Here is a 19,834-nt window from a genome sequence, read left to right on the forward strand (position 1 = left end):
GTCTTTGGGGTCCCTATCTGGGCATAACACCCACTTTAACGCCCCTAGTAGGGGGTGGGGCTTGGCTCCATTTGACTTCAACAGTGCACATCTACCTATCAGGAAAGTTGTTCCCTGAGCCTTCTGTAATAGGGACCTAGAGGTCTGAGCCTAGCCTGCACTAGCCGCCTCCGCCGCCAGAGGGCGCTGCGGCAAGTCGCGCTCAACCTTGCCGTTGCGCATGCGTCCACGCTGCCGCGGTCGGGAGAGGTGCCCGGCTTCTCGCCCCACCCGGTCGGCCCACGTGACCCGGAAGCGCTCTCCCGCCGGCGCACGACCGGCGTCTAGGTTGCTCCGTGACTACCGCGCGCCCGCGCTCGCTCCCGGCTCCGGTGCCGCGCTGTGCGGCCGCGCGCTTGGTCGGCGGCCATGTGTTCGCTGGAGGCGGGGAACGGTGGGTCCCTGGCGTGGGCGGCGGGGCGTGGGCGGGCGGACGGGCGGGCGGGCTCGGGTCCCGGTGCTGACAGTGTGCCCCGCAGGCCAAGGCGCCGAGCTGGGGCCGGAGCCCCCGGAGCTGTCGGACAGCGGAGACGACGCCGGCTGGGAGGACGAGGACGCTGAGCCCGCGCACGGCCGGCAGCACACGCCCTGCCTGTTCTGTGACAGGTTCGTGCCCGCGTGGGAAGCGCGCCGTGGAGCTAGCGAGCACGTGGCCGGCCGGAGGCCGTGGTCCACGCGTGGCCGCTGATTGACAGGGGCCGCTCACGTGGCCCGGGGGGCGGAGCGGAAGCCGCTCTGGGTTTGTCTCTGCAGCCTAGTCAACCACCCCCCACCCCAACACACACACCACCCCACCCCCGCTTCCCGACCCAGATCCTAAACCGGGTCTGGCATACCATCACCCTGGAGGCTGAGGCAGGAGAATGGTCACGAATCCCAGGCCAACCTGAGCTACTTAGCTAGACCTCCCTCTCAAACCAAAACACCAGAACTCCACACTTGAATCTTAAATCATGAAGACACAGTATGGGTAGTTTTAATCTGTTTTACTTGGTAACAGATTTTCGGAGTGTGTAGTGTGGAAGAGCGCTTCTGTTTCTACCATCCTATAATGATTGAGGGAGAAATTGCTGCCTTTTGTTCTTAGGGGAAATGAAGCTACACAGCCACCAACTTGTTCAAGGTCACGAAGCTGCGTTTTGTATTCGCAGAACACACCTTCTTTTCACTTAAAATCCTGCATCTTAGTTTCAAGAAAGTGACTTTGGGTGTGTGGGCATGAAAAGGGGGGTGTTTGATCAGTGCTGCTGGGCTCCCAGCATCGGGGGCGTGGAGCAGACTGGTGACATATTAGTGTTCCTAGGTGGCACCTCATTGGAGAGGAGGAATAGCTGCACACTCATATTTATTGAGCATCCGTGGTGCAGTGCCCTGTGATAGGTTGTGAGGACGATTCAAATGACCTATCTTGGCAAACACGGGTTGAGAGTTACCTGTGTGCTAGGCGTACAGAAGGGTGCAGAGTCTGTCTGTATATTCTTGTCGTTCCTGCCCTTCCGTGTTGGAGGTTACATACAAAGAGGTGTGATTCTTCACCTTGCAGTGCAGGTGCTGTGGGACATCCAAGGTCGCTTGAATTCTCTGCCCGCTGGACAGCTGTGTGCTGTGTGTCTAAAAGCATGTGCTGTGCCGGTTCACGGGGAGGAGAAAGAGAATCAAGTAGGGAACTTCAGTGACTTGAGAAACACAAAATGCATCAGAGAAAGCTGTGTTACCCAGAAGCCTTTGGGAGGTTTTAGGGTGGTCGGCATTTTGACTTCCCCGCAGACTGTCTCATGAGGCTATTGCTTGTCTCTTCAGGTTGTTTGCATCCGCTGAGGAAACATTTTCACACTGTAAGTTGGAGCATCAATTTAATATTGATAGTATGGTCCATAAACATGGTGAGTATCTCTTAGAATAAAGACAGTTTTACTTGGGAAGTTTAGGCTCAAATTTTTACCATTTTCCAGACCCTTCATTTTCTTTGTGTGTGCTTCCCCAAAGTGGATGTCAGGTGACTTCCTGAGTTGTGCTCCACTTCCTGGAATTGAGGCAGGGTCTCTCACTTGAACCCTGAGCTTGCTGACGTGGCTGGTCCGGCTAGCCAGCTTGTTCGAATGATCCCTGGTCTCTGCCTCCCAAGCACTGACATTATAAGAGGCCACCACTCTGCCTGGTGTTTTGTGTGGTGCTGGGAATTCGAACTCACGTCCTCTTGCTTGTCATGTAAGTGGGCTTACCCATTTAGCTACACAAGTCTAACAGCCTGAGTTTGCTCCCTAGAACTAACACAAAGGTGGAGGAAGACAGCCAGTACACCTGTCACCCCCTCCCTGACACTCATACCATACCCCCACATCGTACATTACAATAATAAACAAAAAATGCAAGGAAAGCACTTTAAAACTTGGTAAATACGGCTGTTCCTCAGATAAGATATTTACAAGTATCAAAATTATAATTTCTAATTCTTAATACAAATTTCCAAATACAAGTGGTACTTTAGAGGTCAGAATTATCTCATTGGAGGAGCATTTAGTATCAGTTAAAACAAGTATATTGTATTAAAATCAGTGAATTGTTTTTTCTTCTCCTGTTTAGGACTTGAATTTTATGGATACATTAAACTAATAAATTTTATTAGACTTAAGGTAAGTTGGAAATGTAATACTTTTAGGAATTTATGAAGTTCACAGAGGCTGCCATGCCCCTGGGCTGATTATTAATGGATGATGAGTGGTTGTTTCAGATTTGGCATTTTTCATATTGTGAGAGTTGTGGACATGAGGGAAGAGTGCGGGGTGAAGCTCCAGGTGGGGGTGACCCCTGCTTACTGCTGTCATGCTTAACTGTATTGAGTCAGTACTGTGCAAAAAGCAATTGTCAGGTAAAAGGAAAACTCAGTTTTTCTGTGAAATCAAGTAATTTCTAGTCTGATTCCAGGTACTTTGGATGTACTTTTTTGTTTTATTTTTTTCACAGCTTATTCTCTTCTTTAAAATTTCTATTTTATTTTATGTGTATGAATGTTTTTGCCTGCATTCCTGGTACCTGCAGAAGCCAGAAGAGGAGGACGTTGGATTCTCCGGAACTTGAGTTACAGACGGCTGTGAGCCACCGTGTGGGTGCTGGGATTTGAACCCAGCTCCTCTGCAAGAACAGCCACTGCTTTTAACCTCTGAGCCATCTCTCCATCCTACATTGTTTAATTTTTTTTCAAACATTTTGTTCTTTGACTTATTTAAATGAATGTTTGAGCTGGGGTCACTTTGCCTGCATCAGACAATATAAGAATACGCTCCAGCCATTTAAAGTGGCTGGTAAACACAGATGTACCAGTCTTGTGCAGAATTGAGTGTTTTTTTTTTGTTTTTTTGTTTTTTTTTTTTTTGCTTCAGTTCCCCGCTCTTTTTTAGGGAGCTTTGTCGTTACATGCAATGAATACAGTGTGCTTTCACTTCATACCCAGAATCCTACGGTCGAATATATGAATTCCATATACAATCCTGTGCCTTGGGAGAAAGATGAGTACCTGAAGCCAGTATTGGAAGATGACCTTTTGCTTCAGTTTGGTAAGGTGAACCTTCTTTATATACTTTAGCCAGCCTCAGGCCATTTGTTACACTAGATGAAAGCAAAGTGCTTTGTGAAAATGGACCTTAATTGTCACCCCCATCCCTGCCACCACCACCCCTCAAGTGATTTTTTCTTCTTTCCATTGTTTTACCTGGTCGATTAAACTGGATAATTTTTTTTTTTTTTTAAACAAATCCACTTTTATTTATTTACTTTCATTAGTTTAAATCCGGGAAGGATACAGCATCACACGGATTCTGTGTCCAATGGCCTTTGCAGGAAGCTTGCTTCCGAATTTGGCACGAACCACGCCACTGTTTCCATGGGCCCGAGTTGCTTTTCCCCAGATCACTTTGGTTTGTTTGCTTTGCCTCCAGGTGTCACTGTGTTGTTTTTTGCTTTATACACATGAGCACATCTCTTGCCCAAGTAGAATTCAGTTTCATCGCAAGCATAAACACCTTCAATTTTAAGAAGAGCTGTGTGCTCTCTCTAGTTCCGGAGACCTCGCTTATAGCCAGCAAAAATGCCCTTGCACCAAAGCCTTCCAGACATACTTGCCTTTTAGAAGTCCTATTCCCAGCAGGCCCCAGGAATCTGCCCGCAAAGTTCCGCGGCGGGGACCTCCATCACCTTCACCGGTGCCAAGATGGCGGAAAGAAAAAATGGATAATTCTTAAAGTAACCAGTTTGGAAGTTTTAAGTTAGCTGCTGTTTGGGGAGGCATATACTGTGCCAGCCTGCTCTCTCTCTTCCTGGCCTGCACTTCCTGGTTTTGTTCAGTGTATCCACACTGTGTATGCCACTCACTCTTTAGTTGTAGATATAGGATTGACTATTGTAGTACCACAGTGCTCATGTTCAAGGAATCCTTTCAGGAGACTATATTCATACACTTTCTACTTGTTATATTTGTTATTAATTGTTAATTTATTTCTGTGTCTTATTTATTGACTAAACTTTATGGTGGATATGCAGTATGATAAGGAAAACATAGTTCATAGAAGGTTCAGTTCCAGGCATCCACTGTAGATCCACCCTCCATGGATAATGGATTCATTTCAAAGGACCTCAGCAGGCTGTCAGTTTTCACAGGTCTGGGGATGTAGCTGAGCCAATGAGTGCTTGCCTGTCATATCCTGGGTTTGACCGCAAAGCACTCCCAGCCTCAACAAGACTGCATTCTTCCTCCCGATCATTGTGTTACTGATTTACTCTCTTGTTCCACATAGACACACACAGAAGTTTTTATTGCAGCATTGTAGCTTATTTCAGAATATGGAAAGAAACTAAATGCCCCCTCAAAAGAGAGTGGCCGAGTAACTTGTGGGCAGCCACACTTGGAGCAATATATCCTTAAAAGAGAACAGGCATCCCTATGAAATTTATAGAGTTCTGCACCCCACAGAGCTCAGTGCTTCATGCAGTAGGGCCACGCCTTCCAGGGCTGCCACTGTTTACTGCTTCTCTTTCCCTCCAGTTTGTAAGATTAGCATCACTGAACGGTGCTGCATATTAATGTTAAATTATGGCTTTTTTTATTGTAGCTGAAGTAAAACCAAGTTTGCCAAACAGCTTGAATTTGGAAATAGAATACAAAGTAAGGATTTGTATTAGTTTTGTAGTTGATGGTCAAGAGATGCAATTGGAGGAGGAAGAGCTTATTCTGGCTGACCATTTAAGAGGACCATTCCACACTGCAGGGAAGGCATTGTGGAAGCAGCTGGTCACGTTGGGTCTACGTCAGAAAATCTAGAGTGGATAGGATGTGGGGTTTAGGTTGGGGTTGGAGAGATGGCACAGGAGTTAAGAACGTACACTGCCCCTTTGGTTCCCAGCATCCACATGGAAGGTTACAACCTAGTATAACTTCAGTTCCAAGGGATATGACACCCTCTTCTGGAGGCTTCTGTGAGCACCTGCATGTGTATATATATACAGACTAGCAGGTAAACATACACATAAATACAAATAAATAAAACTTAAAAGCTTATTGTCCTCTCCCAATAACCCACTTCCTGTAGTGAGTTCTACCTCCTAAAGGTTCTACAACTTTCTGAACATGACCACCTGGGGACTGAGTGTTCCAAACACATGAGATGACTGTTCTCTGAATTGAGGTCAGTGGTGCGGCATTGTGTGTGTGTGTGGAGGGGGGAGGGGGTTCAGCTTGGACTCTAGACTCCTGGAGCAGCAGTGTGTCCTGGTTAGCTTAGCTGCTGGGTCCCAACACTGAAGAAATGTCTTCATAAGTATCACAGCAGAACCCCGAGTTGAGGTGGAGTACTGTCCTCAGTCCTGCATGGAGGACAGTGTCAGCAGTGTTTGTTGCTATAGGTAGACCTGAAAGTTAATGAAGTCTCCTGCTGGTTCTGGGGTTTCTTAAGCCTCACTGGCTCCATCTCTACAGGGTTATTTCTACACTAGATGTTAATGATGGAATTAAGAGTAAATCAGGATTTTGTTTGTTTTGCTTTGGTTTTTCAAGACAAGGTTTCTTTGTGTAGCCCTGGCTGTCCTGGAACTCACTCTGTAGAACAGGCTAGGCTCAAACTCACAGATCCACCTGCCTCTGCCTCCAGAGTGCTGGGATTAAAGGCAGCACCACCACTTCCCGACAAGATATTTTTTTTTTTTTTTGCCTAAGATTTTGGTTGCTTCATAATATCAGTAATAAAATATTAGTGTCTTGCCTGGGATGGGAAGGATTTGGATATATAGCAGTCCTTATCTGTACTCCATCCTTAAAGAATGACCTATCTTCCTCATTTGATGAAGGTGTGATTGAATGTCATCTTCGGGGATGCACAGTTGTGATCCTGTGAACATAGACGTTATGAAATGGCTGTTGCAGTCAAGCAAATTAGCATCCAGCATTGTACCCACCATTTTTATGTATGATGGGAACACTTAAGCTGTGCTGTATTGGCACATTTCACAGGTACACCAAGACTTCAGCTGTAGTCACATGGGTGAGATGTCCTGAATGTATTCATCTGAAGTGAAATCTCACAGTCCTAGCCCATGGTGGCCCAGCTCTCTCCTCTGCCTCAGTAGGCTGTGTTTTAAATGCACTTCTGAGTGAGATTTTGTGTTTGCCCTTTGGTATCGGCATGTTTTCCTTCACACACCGCCCTCTAGGCTAATTTTTGTTGCACCCAGCAGGATTACCTGTGTCTGCATGTGCTATCTGCCGTACTGAGGCGAAGGACACAGGCTGAGAGGTGGCTTTGTTAGGGTCAAGAACCTGGGCTGGTAAGGCAGGTGTTGAGTTTTCTCTTCTCCAATGAATAACTGTATGACTTTTGAGTGGTCACTAAGCTTTTTCGAAATTTATTTTCTCTGTATCTGAAGTAGGAATAACTGTTTGCATTTCAGATTGTTTGAGAGTGAGATGTGATGTAATGTGTGCACATTTGAAAGCTTACTGGTGAACACTGGAGTCTCCCGCCTGTGTTTGGTTCAGTGTATCCATGCATACACATGTTCAGTTTAGCTAGCTAATGAAAAGCAGACTATCATACTCCATGAGGTCAAATCAGAGCTTGGATGACAAGGGTGTGAAAACTGCTTTTAATCATTTTTCTCACTTGACTGTGGTAGGCACTTAGGCCTGTTTGTCCCCACTGCTGCTGTGAGGTGGCCTGATAATGATGTCCGTTTACCTTTTAGATGTAGAAGATCTTTATGAGCCAGTGTCGACTCCCTTCTCATACCCCAATGGACTCAGTGAAAGTACATCCATTGTGGAGAAATTGAAGCACATGGAGGCGCGGGCGCTGTCTGCTGAGGCTGCATTGGCTCGGGCGCGCGAGGATCTGCAGAAGATGAAGTAACTCCCTGTCCAACCAAATGCTGCTTTAGATGTAGGGTAGTTACCTGCAAGAACACTTGGGGTGCTAGACACTCAGTGCATATACTTACTTTAGGAGCATTAAAGACTCGCAGCGTTTCATGGCGTGTGAATATAGATCACTGTAGCATTGCATTTTTATGTACTTGTACATACCTCATAATTATTTTGCATGTGTGGCTGTTCTAATTTCCTCTTGAATATGCTTTTAATATTTCCTGCCTTTCAAGTCTTTTGTTTGTTTGTTTCTAGTTGGTTTCGCCTCTTTGATTATCATATCCTAGTTTTTCAGAAATGGAAGAATTATTATTATTATTATTATATTTAGGTATTGGGAAAATACAGTGTTGAAATGTTGTTTTTAAAAAACCAAAATGTGACAGTAGTATAGAATTTAACCAAAGAACCAGATAGACGGGGGCAGTTTTTCCTCGCCGAGTTGGCATTCTCCAGGAGTCCTGCATCTCTTGGGGGAACTTGTTAGTCTAGAGGTGGGCACAGGCCTTCACGTGTGCATCCATAGCTTGTCCACCTCCCAGCTTCTCCCTTCTGGATCTGTAAGCTGGTCGCTAGTACCTGAGTTCCTATTTGATGACTGGCCAGAATGTCTGGGGCAGGGAGAGCAGAGTCCCTTCAAGTTCCTAGTCCTTGTTTCTGACTGTCATGCTTGGGAACGTAGTCAGCCGGCACCAGCTCAACCTTCTGCCCTTTTGTCCTCCTCACTCTGTGTAGTTTGTAGCTCACTAAGACGTCACCACCTGAATGAGATCAGTGTATTGACAGGTTACCCAGATATTGCTTCAGATCCAGCAGGGGGCGCTGTTGGGGCTTCAGCTAGAAAAGGATTTAAGATGCTGGGCACACTGTCCTCCTCCCCCTCCCCCTCCTCCCCCTCCAGCCTTGCCTTTTCTCATGGTCCAGTAAACCTGTCTCAGGGGTATATTTCAAATTGATTACAGACAATTTGCTCAGGACTTTGTGATGAACGTAGATGTCAGAACCTGCTCCTCCACGACTGCCGTTGCAGACCTGCAGGAGGATGAGGATGGTGTCTACTTCAGCTCCTACGGGCATTATGGGATACATGAAGAAATGCTAAAGGTTGGACAGAGTTCATGTGTGTCAGATCCTCCAAGGGAGAACCCTATGAACAGGCCTTAATACCCGAGCGAGTGTGCATGTGTGTGTGTGTGTGTGTGTGTGTGTGTGTGTGTGTGTGTGTGTATGTATGTATCTCTGGTGCTTAGATAACTGTTCCTCAGATGAAAAGATTACAGAGGTGTCAAGTCCCAGTGAATCCTATTTAAATTAATATTCATCTTTTCTTTATGAAGCCACTTTTTGCTTGAAATTGAACATTGGAAAAAAAACCTGCTTGATGGTTCTGGTCTTCCCAGGAATATCTACTGTGTGAAGTAGGAATTAAATGACATGTTTGTTTTTTAACATGGAAAAGAAACAATTTTAGTTTTTAAAATAGCAATGCTGACTTGGTTTGGGCAAGTAATTATCTTAAATTTATAATAGTTCTCACAGTATTCATGGTGTGACTGACTTATAACACACAAAATCATTGATAATATAGAAATGTTTCCTAATGTGGTCAGACCTGGTATTTGAATCTCTTCAGTTTTAATAGTCATAGTGGTAATGTCCATATAAGATAGAAGTAGTTTCCAACTTTATATACTGACAGTACATTTTATCCAATATTGTAGATTACAATAGTAAGTTTTAACTCAGCAAAACTGAATCTACCTGACTAGCATAAAATGGAACAAATTTTGGATTGTAAAATTTTTAGATGTTTATCTCTAGGAATTTTAGATGTTACATTCTCTTTTCCTAAAATCAGTCAATAAAAAATTCTTCCTACAGCCTCCCTCTAGATTATTCTATTTAAAGTTGACCCAAGGACTTTAAAGCAGTGTCATGCAATTACTAATGCCATATATCAGTTGCTGTCACCTGGGTAATGATGGCATAGCATTGCAGACAGTAGATATCTTATAAATGAGTGAATTTATGTAAAGTAAATTGGCATGCTGTTATTTTTATCTAAGTTGTTCTGTTACCAGTAAAGACTCAGGAGTCAGATATTGGGGTTAAAAACCTGATAGATCAAAGAAGTGGAGGGGGGGGGGGCGGGAGCAGCAGCAGCAGCGACCAGCTGACCTTCCCTTTTTTCCCCAGAGACCTAGCAAGTGCACCTCTCTCCTCTCTCCAGACCAAAAAGGACTGTACATCTCTAAGCCTCTCCCTACTCCTTCATGTGTCTTTTCTGTCCGTCTCCCTGGGTCCTCTGTATTCTCTATGACTAATTCTTGTCAACTAGTTGCTGGCTCTGACCTGATCCAAGGTTAATTTTATTAACACAGTCTTAAAGTTGCACAGTGTGGTCAGATATCCCAAAACAGCATGCTTCATATTCGGGGTAGACTATTTTCTGTAAAGATGATAAGCTGTCATTTAAGCGCAATTGGTTGTTTTAGATCTGTCCACTTAGTGCTTCATGCCCTTTGTGTCTTTAGTGTGGAACTTGTGTCGCCTTTTCCAGACAGGTCATGGTCACTGCAAGTCCTGTGGATGGAAGTGTTTCCACTGCAGTGATCAGAGGAGGCTGCTTTGCATGAAACAGAGCTCTGCCTAGGACTCATGTGCCTGCGTGTCAGCAGTTAGAGACTGTGACATGTGACCAATGCCAGACTCCTGGATGAACTCGGAGACTCCAGCTGGAAGGTTCTTTACTTTTAGAGAACCACTTAGGTGCTGTCTCTGCCTCAGTTTAACTTCCTGTGGTACAGAATTACTCTTGGAGATGTTGATGGGTTTGATATTGGCTAAGTTAAGGAGTAGCATGCCCTGGACCAGGTTGTATTTCCTGATTTTCACCAGAACAGCTCTCAGCACAAATAAACTGTTCCATGGTGTCTTGCTACGGAAAACCTACCTAGTTCCGACAAGTCATTTCAGAGTGGAAGCACTTAGTGTAAGGCATTTAAAGACTGACTGGCGGGTTTTCTTGTTTGGTCGCAGACATTTTATCGTAATTGCAATCTCATTTCTAGGCTTTGGATGGATGTAGTTGTTCAAAGTTTAAAGACAGAGTTGACAGAGGTGTGGGTTAAATGAACTTCAGAGAGCCCTTGCTACTTTGGGCCTTTGAAGAAGGGCTGTTGACTGTAATGCAGATCTCAGCTGCACCCCAGTCTGCCTGTGTTTGCTGTGGCAGTCGCTGTCTGGGTATGCAGGTGTTCTGTCACATGCTGTTGAGATAGTGAAATGTGGGTGCTTATTATGTTGTCTCCTTGCACCTGCAGCTGACTGGGGCTTTGTGTTCCCTTCCTACGCCAGGGCACCTTGATGGGTTGTGTATGGATGTAAAATTGTCTCCATGGCTTCTCTGCCTGAGGCTCAGCTGCAGTGGTTTGTTTAGAGGGATGGAGCTGAGCTCCAGTCACCTCCACACAGCCTCCTGTGTATCAGAGCTCTGATTTTGTCCTTTGCATCTGGTTGATGAGAAAGACGCCTTCCAAGTTTTATTCTGTACTCTTGTTAGTCTTTTGTTAGAGTAAGTCTTCAGAACTTTTGTTCTATTTTGAGGATTTTCTTTGTTGTTTGTTTGAGACAGGGTCTCCTGTAGCTTAGGCTGGCCTGAGACTCTGTGTGTAGCCAAGGATGACCTTGAACTCTTGACCTTTCAGCCCCCACTGCCACATGCTGCAGGGTCACAGGCCTACACTGCCATCCTGGTGTGGAAGCAGTTTTTAAGGGGAGTTCTTTAGTAGCTTTCCTATTCAGGATTGTGGGCTTTTTTTTTTAGCAAAACATCAGTTATTGAGCCGAGACTGTGTGTGATGAGCTTAGGAACAGGGCAGATGATGGGAGAGACCACGGGAGGAACATAGCCAGGTAGCAGTGCGGTTAGGACAGCAGCTGGGATGCTGTGGATTTAGTTGGAGTGTGGAGAGGCAGGGTGATGGGCAAGATCCTTGCAAGCTGCTGCCCCTGTGACTGATGCACACTTTGAGTTAGTTCTGTTGTGTCAGCAGAAAATGTACAAATGGTGTGCATTTAAAGGGGCATTTTATTTTTATGTTTTCTTTATTCTTGAAAAAAGCATAATCCTACCCACCCTTTCCCCCTCCTCCCCAATTTGCCCCACACCCAGCACTAATTGGACCAAGTGGACTGTCCCTCTTCCCCTCAACAAAAAGAGAAAATTAATTTTAAAATAGGTCTGTTTGAAGGATTTTGGAGGAATTGTCTTTGTGATGTAAATTTCCTGTTTATTTTGTGAGGAAATGAGAAGACAGGTCACTGTGGTGTAAATTATTTAGGGAAAGATAACAAGGTCGAGTGGGCTCAGGACAGATTTGGTTATTTGTCTGAATCCTTAAAAGTGACACACACAGGTAACAGAGGGTCGACTATTTTTATTTATTTACTTAATTTACCTATTTATTTATTTATTTATTTGAGACAAGGTTTCTCTGTGTAGCCCTGGCTGTCATGGAACTTGCTCTATAGACCAGGCTGGCCTCAAACTCACAGAGATCCGCCTGCCTCTGCTTCCTGAATGCTGGGATTAAGGTGTGCACCACTGCTGCCCAACAGACTGTTGTTATTTTTTATGTGAAACCCAAAGCTGGGATTTCTCCCTTGGTGACACCTATCTTCACCATACTCATTTTTCCTTGCTGGCTGTAGAGCTCTTCCTCTCCTCATCTGCAGGCCGTGTGTGTCTGACGTGGGGATGCAGCCAGGTCACCAGCCAGCAGGAATGTGAGGATGCTGCAGGCCTGCATGGTAACAGCTTATGAGGAACTCCTGAGCATGGAGTCTGGTAATGGATACTGCAGGCTTCACATGAGTTCCTTCTAGGCCTACAGGCTTTGAAGCATTATTTCCTACTGCAGACATTTCTAGAAACAAAATAGTACTATAAATCAGATGCTGATGTGGCTTTCTTAGAAAAACTTCATCAGTGAGAATTCATGATCCCTGTACCTCACCTTTTCATGTATCTATTTTATTTTTTCTGTTCCTGATTTTCACGTAGCTTCAGTGCCGGGAGCCAGGCTCAGCTTAAAGGGTGCCTTCTCTTACTATTTATTACCACTTAAGTCTGACAGTGACCGTGTGTGAAAAGAGAAAGACATGCACATTTCAAACTAATGGCTAGATCTAACTTTCACTGATACTTTTCATATAAAAATTTTTATATGTTGCTATTTTTCTTCTTTATTGTTTTCTTTTAGAAAGAAAAAAAAATTAAATAGCTCAGTTTTCCAGGCAGAACGTAGCTGTGGAAGCTAGCAGTGTGTAATACAGTAGCCATAAGTTCATAGAAGAATTCATCTGCTCAGACTGTCCCTGTAAACACAGTGCTTTGCTCTCTACTCTAGGACAAAGTCCGCACAGAAAGCTACAGAGATTTCATATACCAAAACCCACACATCTTCAAAGATAAGGTGAGTGAGTGTCTTGAACCGTCCGTCCTGGATGATTGACTCAGGCTTTGCTTCCCAGGGGCCTTTGATGCACTGCTGTGTGGTGCCGTAGTCTGACGTCTAAGATGCTGATGGGGCTGCCATTCAGGGGGTCTTTTGTAAAGCTGAAAGTCTTTCATTACAAAAATAGAACCTAGTCAAACTTCACCTATCCAATAATCTATAGGTTATAGTTTTTGGTTTATGGTGATTGTGTGCTTGGAATGTATCAGATAAACTCCATGGCAAAGCACACTTTTAATTATTATTCTATTGTGTTGTATAGTTAAAAATTCATAATGTTGACTAGAGTGAAATATAAGAGCTAGAATTTTTTTTCTGTAAGGTTTAGTCCTTTGTGAGTTAAATGCTTTATGGGACATCTTGTAATCATTTTTAATACTGTCTAACTTATTTAAAGACGTTAGTACATTTTACTTATTTATTCTTCTCTCTCTCTTCTTTACATGTATGTATTGTGTATGGTGGAGTGGGCATATGCGTACCACAGAGTGCGTGTGGCAGACAGAGGATGGTTCTGTGCTTCTACAATACAGGTTCCAGGTTGTCAGACTTGGCAGCAAGTGCCCTTATCTACTGAGCCATCTCGCCAGTCCTGGTGTGTGTGTGTGTGTGTGTGTGTGTGTGTGTGTGTGTGTGTGTGTGTGTGTGTGTGTATGAGTGTATGAGCACAGATGGAGTTCAGGGACAACTTGCCAGAATCCATTCTCCTTTCTTTGTAGCCTTGGAGCCTGTCCTGGACTAGCTCTGTAGCCCAGGCTGGCCTTGAACTCACAGAGATCCACCTGCCTCTGCCTCCCAAGTGCTGGGATTAAAGCACTCCGCCTGGCTCTCCTTTCTCTATGTGGTTCCCAGGGATCAGACCCAAGCTTACCTGATGAGCCATCTTGACAGCCATGTTGTTTATAAAATGATGATCATATACTTTATGTGTGTGTCTCTCTCTCTGTGTCTTGGTGTGCATTTGTCTCTCTTTCTGTGTGTGTGTGTGTGTGTGTGTGTGTGTGTGTGTGTGTGTGTGTGTATGTGTGTAGTAATCCTTCCTCACAAGTTCTCACATTTTCTTCTCTCCACTCTGTCCTTTCCTTCCCTTTCTACATTGGCATGTTGCCTAAAGCATCATGTTTCTGTTTGTCTTTGTTAGAAGTCACCCCAATTTGGTCAGGAGTTACCAGTTCTGCCATCGGAATACCTTTCTTGGAGTTCCCTCCATGATTCTTCTTTCAGAGGTGTTTTTAGTTCTTTAAGCTCCTGTAGATTATTTCCTGGGCTTTTGTCTTGGAGGAGCAGAGAGTGGAGACCTTCGTTGGAAGAGCCGCTTCTGTTCACACACTGGGGCGTGTCTGGAATGGCTTTCTATATTTTTCTATTTCTATTTTTCTTTTTTTTTTCTGTGTACATGTGTATACCTTCTTGTCTGTATGTGTGCCATGTGCATGCAGGTGCCTGTAGATGGGATCGGCCCATGAACATGTCACTTTATAGTTCTAGTTTGGTTATTTGCAGGTTGTTATTTATTTTTACTTTATTCTTAACCTAGTAAGCTGTGTAGAAGTGAAGCGGTCCTTGTCTGGCCAGGCAGGAGCCAGCTGTAGGATCCGGGCACGTGGGGAATTGCTGTGTGCCTCACCTGCAGACTGAGTTTTCAGGTCCTTCCTCATTGATGATTGCTGTTGTCAGAGCGCCCTCCTGTCTTTGAGGCATCTTCTCATTGCTTTGTGATGTGAGTGCTGTAGGAACTGAAGCGGTGATTTAGAAGTTGTTCTCTCATGCACTGTGGAGTAGAAGGGATCAAATACTAGTTACTAGAGGATTTAGTCTTTTGAAATAAGTTATTTGTTACTAGGAAGAGTTCTTACTAAGTTCATGAACCTGCACACAGTGACTTTTGCTCATAGTTTCTTTGTTGCAATGCTGTGTGTGTGTGTGTGTGTGTGTGTGTGTGTGTGTGTATGTTTGTGTGTATGCTTGTGTGTGTGTATGTATGAGTGTGCATGTTTGTGTGTGTTTATGTATGTTTGTGTGTGTGTATTTGTGTGTGTGTGTGTGTGTGTATGTTTGTGGGTGTGTGTGTCTGTGCTGGGGATATGGATCAGTGCTAAAGCACTCGATGCACAAGCGAGTTCACATTCCCATCATCCATGTAGTTACCAAGTGCTGAGATCCAGGTGCAGTGGAGGCACAGATGGGTTTCCTGCAGCAAGCTGGCTAGTTAGAAAAGCTGAGTCATTGGCCCTGGGCTCAAGTGGTGGAGAGTGGTAGAATAAGGCACCCCAAGTCAGTCTCTGGCCTCTATGTACAAACATACATACATGTAAATGTACATCTGAACACACGTGCACGTACATATGCACACACACACAGAACAACAATCAAACAAAACATGGTACTTTTGCCTCATCAACAAACCATGGCAAACTGTGGAGTCGGTTTATGATATTCCACTTCTCTTATTGAGAGAGCCTGTCCAGGGAAGGAAACGGCAGGCTATGTGAGCACCTCCTTGCTGCTTTGCCCAAGGTCTTAGCCATTAACTTTATCAGTGTGATGAATTTTGCTTGGCGTTTGTTGTTTCTCAAAAGTCACTGTAACGTGAACTATTTTAGCTTCTTAAAGCACATTAAGGACACACGTTTTTGTGATTAGGGACATTAAATAGCCTACAGCTTTTTATCTCCTCTTGCACTGTGGCTGTGGCTATGGCTGTAGAGGATGCAGTACCATGTATTTAAGTGCATCTGACAATGCATAGGTCACTGTGTAACACTATGGAACTAGATGTCATTTGTCTGCTTTACCTGTGGTTTGTCTTAAGTTTACTTTCAAACAGGGAGGTTAATTGATGTCTTCAAACAACAGAACTGAAAAAAAAAAAAAAACCACCCTAGGCTTTGTGTTCTAGTGTAGTGCTTACAAGCCTTATTCTTTGCACTGAGAAGCAGTGTGTCAGTGTAAAAGAGATGGTAGTTAGGGTGGGACTTGTTAGTTACCTTGTGGCTATTAACACACATACGTATGTGGTTGTTGCTGTGTGGCATGGTCATGTAAGTTTTTATATGTCGTTGTTTTAAAAGTCCATGAAGTTCATTTTTTCCTGCATTTTATTACTATGTTTCCCCTTTTATGTATTTATATGTCATTGTTTTTTTTTTTTGGTTTTTTCGAGACAGGGTTTCTCTTGTGTAGCTTTGCGCCTTTCCTGGAACTCGCTTTGGAGACCAGGCTGGCCTCGAACTCACAGAGATCCACCTGGCTCTGCCTCCCGAGTGCTGGGATTAAAGGCGTGCGCCACCACCGCCCGGCTATATGTCATTGTTTTAAAAGTCCATGAAGTATATTTTTTCCTGCATTTTATTACAATGTTTCCTCTTTTATGTATTAAGTAAACTTCATGTTACAACACTGGCTTCTATATCATACTGTACAGTGCATAGTAGAGATATGTTTCTCAAAGTATTGTTATAGGACGGGGATGGCTGAGTGGTTATACATGCAAGCATGAGGACCCAGTGAGTTTGTATCTCCATAGCCCATATAGAGCTAGATGCAGTTGCAGGTCTGTAACCCAAGAGCCCCTTGGGCAAAGGGAGGCAGTGCCAGGAGACTCCCAGGAGCTCTGGACAGCTTGCCTGGGACACACAGCAGGAGATAACAGAGATGTTGTTCCAAACTAGCAGAAGGCAAGGATGGCACCCGAGGTTGTCCTCTGACCTCCACAGCATCCTGTGGCACCACATCTTCACAAACACACAGGGCACGGTTGTTGTGTTTTTAAGGTGGCTGTAATTAAAAGTGGTCTTTTTCTTCTTTTCCGTTCCCTCCCTATCTTCTCTCCTTTCTTAATATTGTTTCAATTCTCAAAATTCCTGTGGAGACCATATGGTAGCTCAATTAATTTAACTTTGGGTGACATTTAATCATCCTCTCCCATGCTCATAATTAATTTGTTTGGAGTCCATTGAAGAGATTCCCAGTCAGGTGCCTTTTTTATGCTGCTGGCTTCTGCCTACAGTTAAGGTTTGTTAATTCGCTTTATTTATTTATTTTAGAAAAAAGGAAATCAACTTCCTTTATCATTTTATATAGTAGCTCCAACTTATTTTGTTATTTTTACTACTTTTTCTGAGTCTGTCAAGTTTTGCCTGTCTGATCATTCATTTATCAGCTAGATGTAATTAACTACTAAAGTTCAACGGAGAGTATAATTAGGCCCTGGAAGCAACTTGACCTCTATTAGAAGCCAGTCACATGATTCACCAGCTGTGGGGTCCTGGACCTGCTTCTTCCTCTTTGGAATTTACTTTGATCGTTTGAAAAATGAGGATTAAATAAGAGTGAGAGGGTGTGTGTGTGTGTGTGTGTGTGTGTGTGTGTGTGTGTGTGTGAGATCTGTGTGGTATGTCCCTGTTAGCACAGGCCCCAAGGCCAGTAGAGGGCATTAAGTATCTTCCTGTATCACGTCCCCCTCACCCCAGTCCCCTGAGTCACATTCCCTGGGGCTCCCATTTTATTGGCTAGGATGGAAGCCAGCAAGCCCCAGAAATCCTCCAGTCTTTATCCCACTCAGAGATGTGGTTGCAGGCATGCCTGCAATACTGGGCTTGTTGGATGGGTGCTGGAATCTGAACTCCAGTCCTCAGGATTGCCTAGCAAGCACTCTTAACCACCGAACTCTCTCTCCAGCCTGAAAACACATTCTTAATTGAACTATGCTTGTATATCCTAAATCTTTTTGTGCAGTTATTCTTTATAGAAATTATCCCTTATTAATATTTCTTCTTCCATTTTCCAGTGTGATTAAATAATAGACCAATTTTTCCTCTTAGTCATTTTAAGTGTACAGTTGAGTGGTATTCGGTACAGTCCAAATGCTGTGGCCCATCACACCATCCATCTCTAGAGCTGTGTTCATCTTACAAAGCTGAAACTCTACATTGGTGACTCCCCACTTCCCCTCCCTTTGGCTTCTGTACATCACTATTTTTCTTACTTACTGCTGTGACTATTCTAAGCGTCTTATGTAAGTAGAAGCATGTGCTCTCTGTCTCACATAACAGTGGCTCCCAAGACTTCATATTGGAGCATATCTCAGAATTCCCTTCCTTTTTAAGGCTGGGTAAACTGATGACACTTAAATATGCCCTGGTATCCATCCATCAGTCTGTGGGTGGTCAGTTTACTTCCATACTGCACTCTGTTGTGGATATTGTTGCTGTTAATGTGGATGTTGAGATGCCCTCTGAGAGCCTACCCTCTTTGTTTGGAGATGTGCCCAGAAGTGGAATTGTCTTGAAGGCTGCCACATAGTTTTTTAAAGTGGGTTTTCTCTCTTCCATTCCCAGCCATGCACAAGGCTTCTGAGTTCTTGCTAACTTTAGTTTGTTTTCTGTCTTGTAGCTAACGTGTCTGAGAGGTTCTTATAATTCAGATGTGCATTTCCCGAATGACTAGCAGTGTGGACTATCTTTCCCTGATACATTATAATTGTTTATATATCCAGTGTCCTTAGACACCTTTGCCAGTGCAGCATATGATCAAGCTTCTCAGGCCCTTTCCAACCTTTTATTTCTAATTTACAAATTGTATTTTAATGAGCATTTTGGGAGATGCTATGGATTCTGTCCTCACCACAAAAATGAACTTTTTGGGGAGCTTTTGCCACACTGTCATGCTGCGTGTAGCCACCATGTACATTTGTACCATGTGTTCTACTGCTTTCTCTCTGTTTTGGTGTATTTTATTTGGAACTTGACAGAATTATTTTGTTTTCAATGATATTAAAAGAAAATTCTTAGAGATTGCTCATGTTGCCTCATGGGAGGAAGAGGTCCAGAGGGTCATTGGGCTCTCACTGAGATTCCAGCCTCCCCTTCCTGCATCATCTTGCCATGGTCTGGGGAGGTGCTAGAGTATGTAGAGGGAAGATTAGCTGAAGGGGGACTCCATCTGTGCAGCTGTGGGGAAATTGTAAGTAAGTCCCATGAACTGGCTTTCCAAGTTGGATTTCTGAGCCATGGTTTGTCAAGGAGGGGTTAGATATCATTTCTATCCCTCAGAGAAAGTGTTCCACAGCAGCTGAGTCACATTATAAATAATCTCTTAACTTCTAAAGAATCGCTTGTTTTATTTCTGTTGCAAGAAATTCAACCCTGTGCTGGGTGTGTGCACAACTCTCCCACTGAACTACATCCCCATTCCTCAGAACACTGATGTAAGGTTACATTGGAAAGAAGAAAGTTAGCAACTCAATAGAAAGAATGAGAAACAATATTCTTATATAGTTCACATATAAATACAGAGGATACTATTTGTGCTTGTCCTATTGGTACACGCCCTGGGTGTTTGTTCCAGTCTTACCTCATAGTAGACTGGCCCTGTGGATGTCGCCTTGGTTATGTGTAGGCATGGTTTTTTGTCATGACCACCGACTCCCCAAATAACTACACAGAGACTTATTATTAATTATAGTTGCTCAGCCAATAGCTTAGGCTTGTTACTAACTAGCTCTTAAAACTTAACCCATATTTCTTATCTACACTCTACCATTTTTTAGCATGTTCATCTGCTTTCTCTGTGTTTGGCTGGTGTCTCTGCTCTCTTTTTGTCCATAAGTCCCGCCTAACTTCTACCTGCCTAGCTATTGGCCACTTAGCCTTTTGTGAAATGGATCAGAAGGTGCCTTGGCAAAGACACATTTTTCACAGGGTACAAAAAGATTATTCCACAGCAGTTATGTACCTAGATCTTTGCATAACACAGTCCTGTTAAGACTTGGTTCTCTAACCATATGAATCAGAGGTGTTCTCCAACCTATTTAAAACTTAAAAGGAGTATATTCCTTTCTCCATGCTCTAATATTTTTCCAGTTTGT

At 43.9% G+C, this 19,834-nt stretch overlaps 1 protein-coding gene and 1 pseudogene across 1 annotated transcript in view; one reads left to right on the plus strand and one right to left on the minus strand.

Annotated features, from left to right (window-relative positions):
* The first annotated feature begins 286 nt into the window (after positions 1-286).
* Prmt3 (protein arginine methyltransferase 3) overlaps positions 287-19,834 on the plus strand; it is an 80,372-nt gene continuing 60,824 nt past the window's right edge. The window contains exons 1-8 of the mRNA XM_059274287.1: positions 287-433; positions 519-645; positions 1,840-1,922; positions 2,623-2,672; positions 3,491-3,593; positions 7,270-7,429; positions 8,410-8,551; positions 12,859-12,924. Of these exons, the coding sequence (XP_059130270.1) occupies positions 409-433; positions 519-645; positions 1,840-1,922; positions 2,623-2,672; positions 3,491-3,593; positions 7,270-7,429; positions 8,410-8,551; positions 12,859-12,924 (756 nt within the window). The 5' untranslated portion in view covers positions 287-408. The remainder of the gene's footprint in view (positions 434-518; positions 646-1,839; positions 1,923-2,622; positions 2,673-3,490; positions 3,594-7,269; positions 7,430-8,409; positions 8,552-12,858; positions 12,925-19,834) is intronic.
* On the minus strand, positions 3,821-4,212 carry LOC131919823 (large ribosomal subunit protein eL33-like; annotated as a pseudogene).

Source organism: Peromyscus eremicus, chromosome 1, assembly GCF_949786415.1.
Source record: "Peromyscus eremicus chromosome 1, PerEre_H2_v1, whole genome shotgun sequence".
NCBI classification, from domain to species: domain Eukaryota; kingdom Metazoa; phylum Chordata; class Mammalia; order Rodentia; family Cricetidae; genus Peromyscus; species Peromyscus eremicus.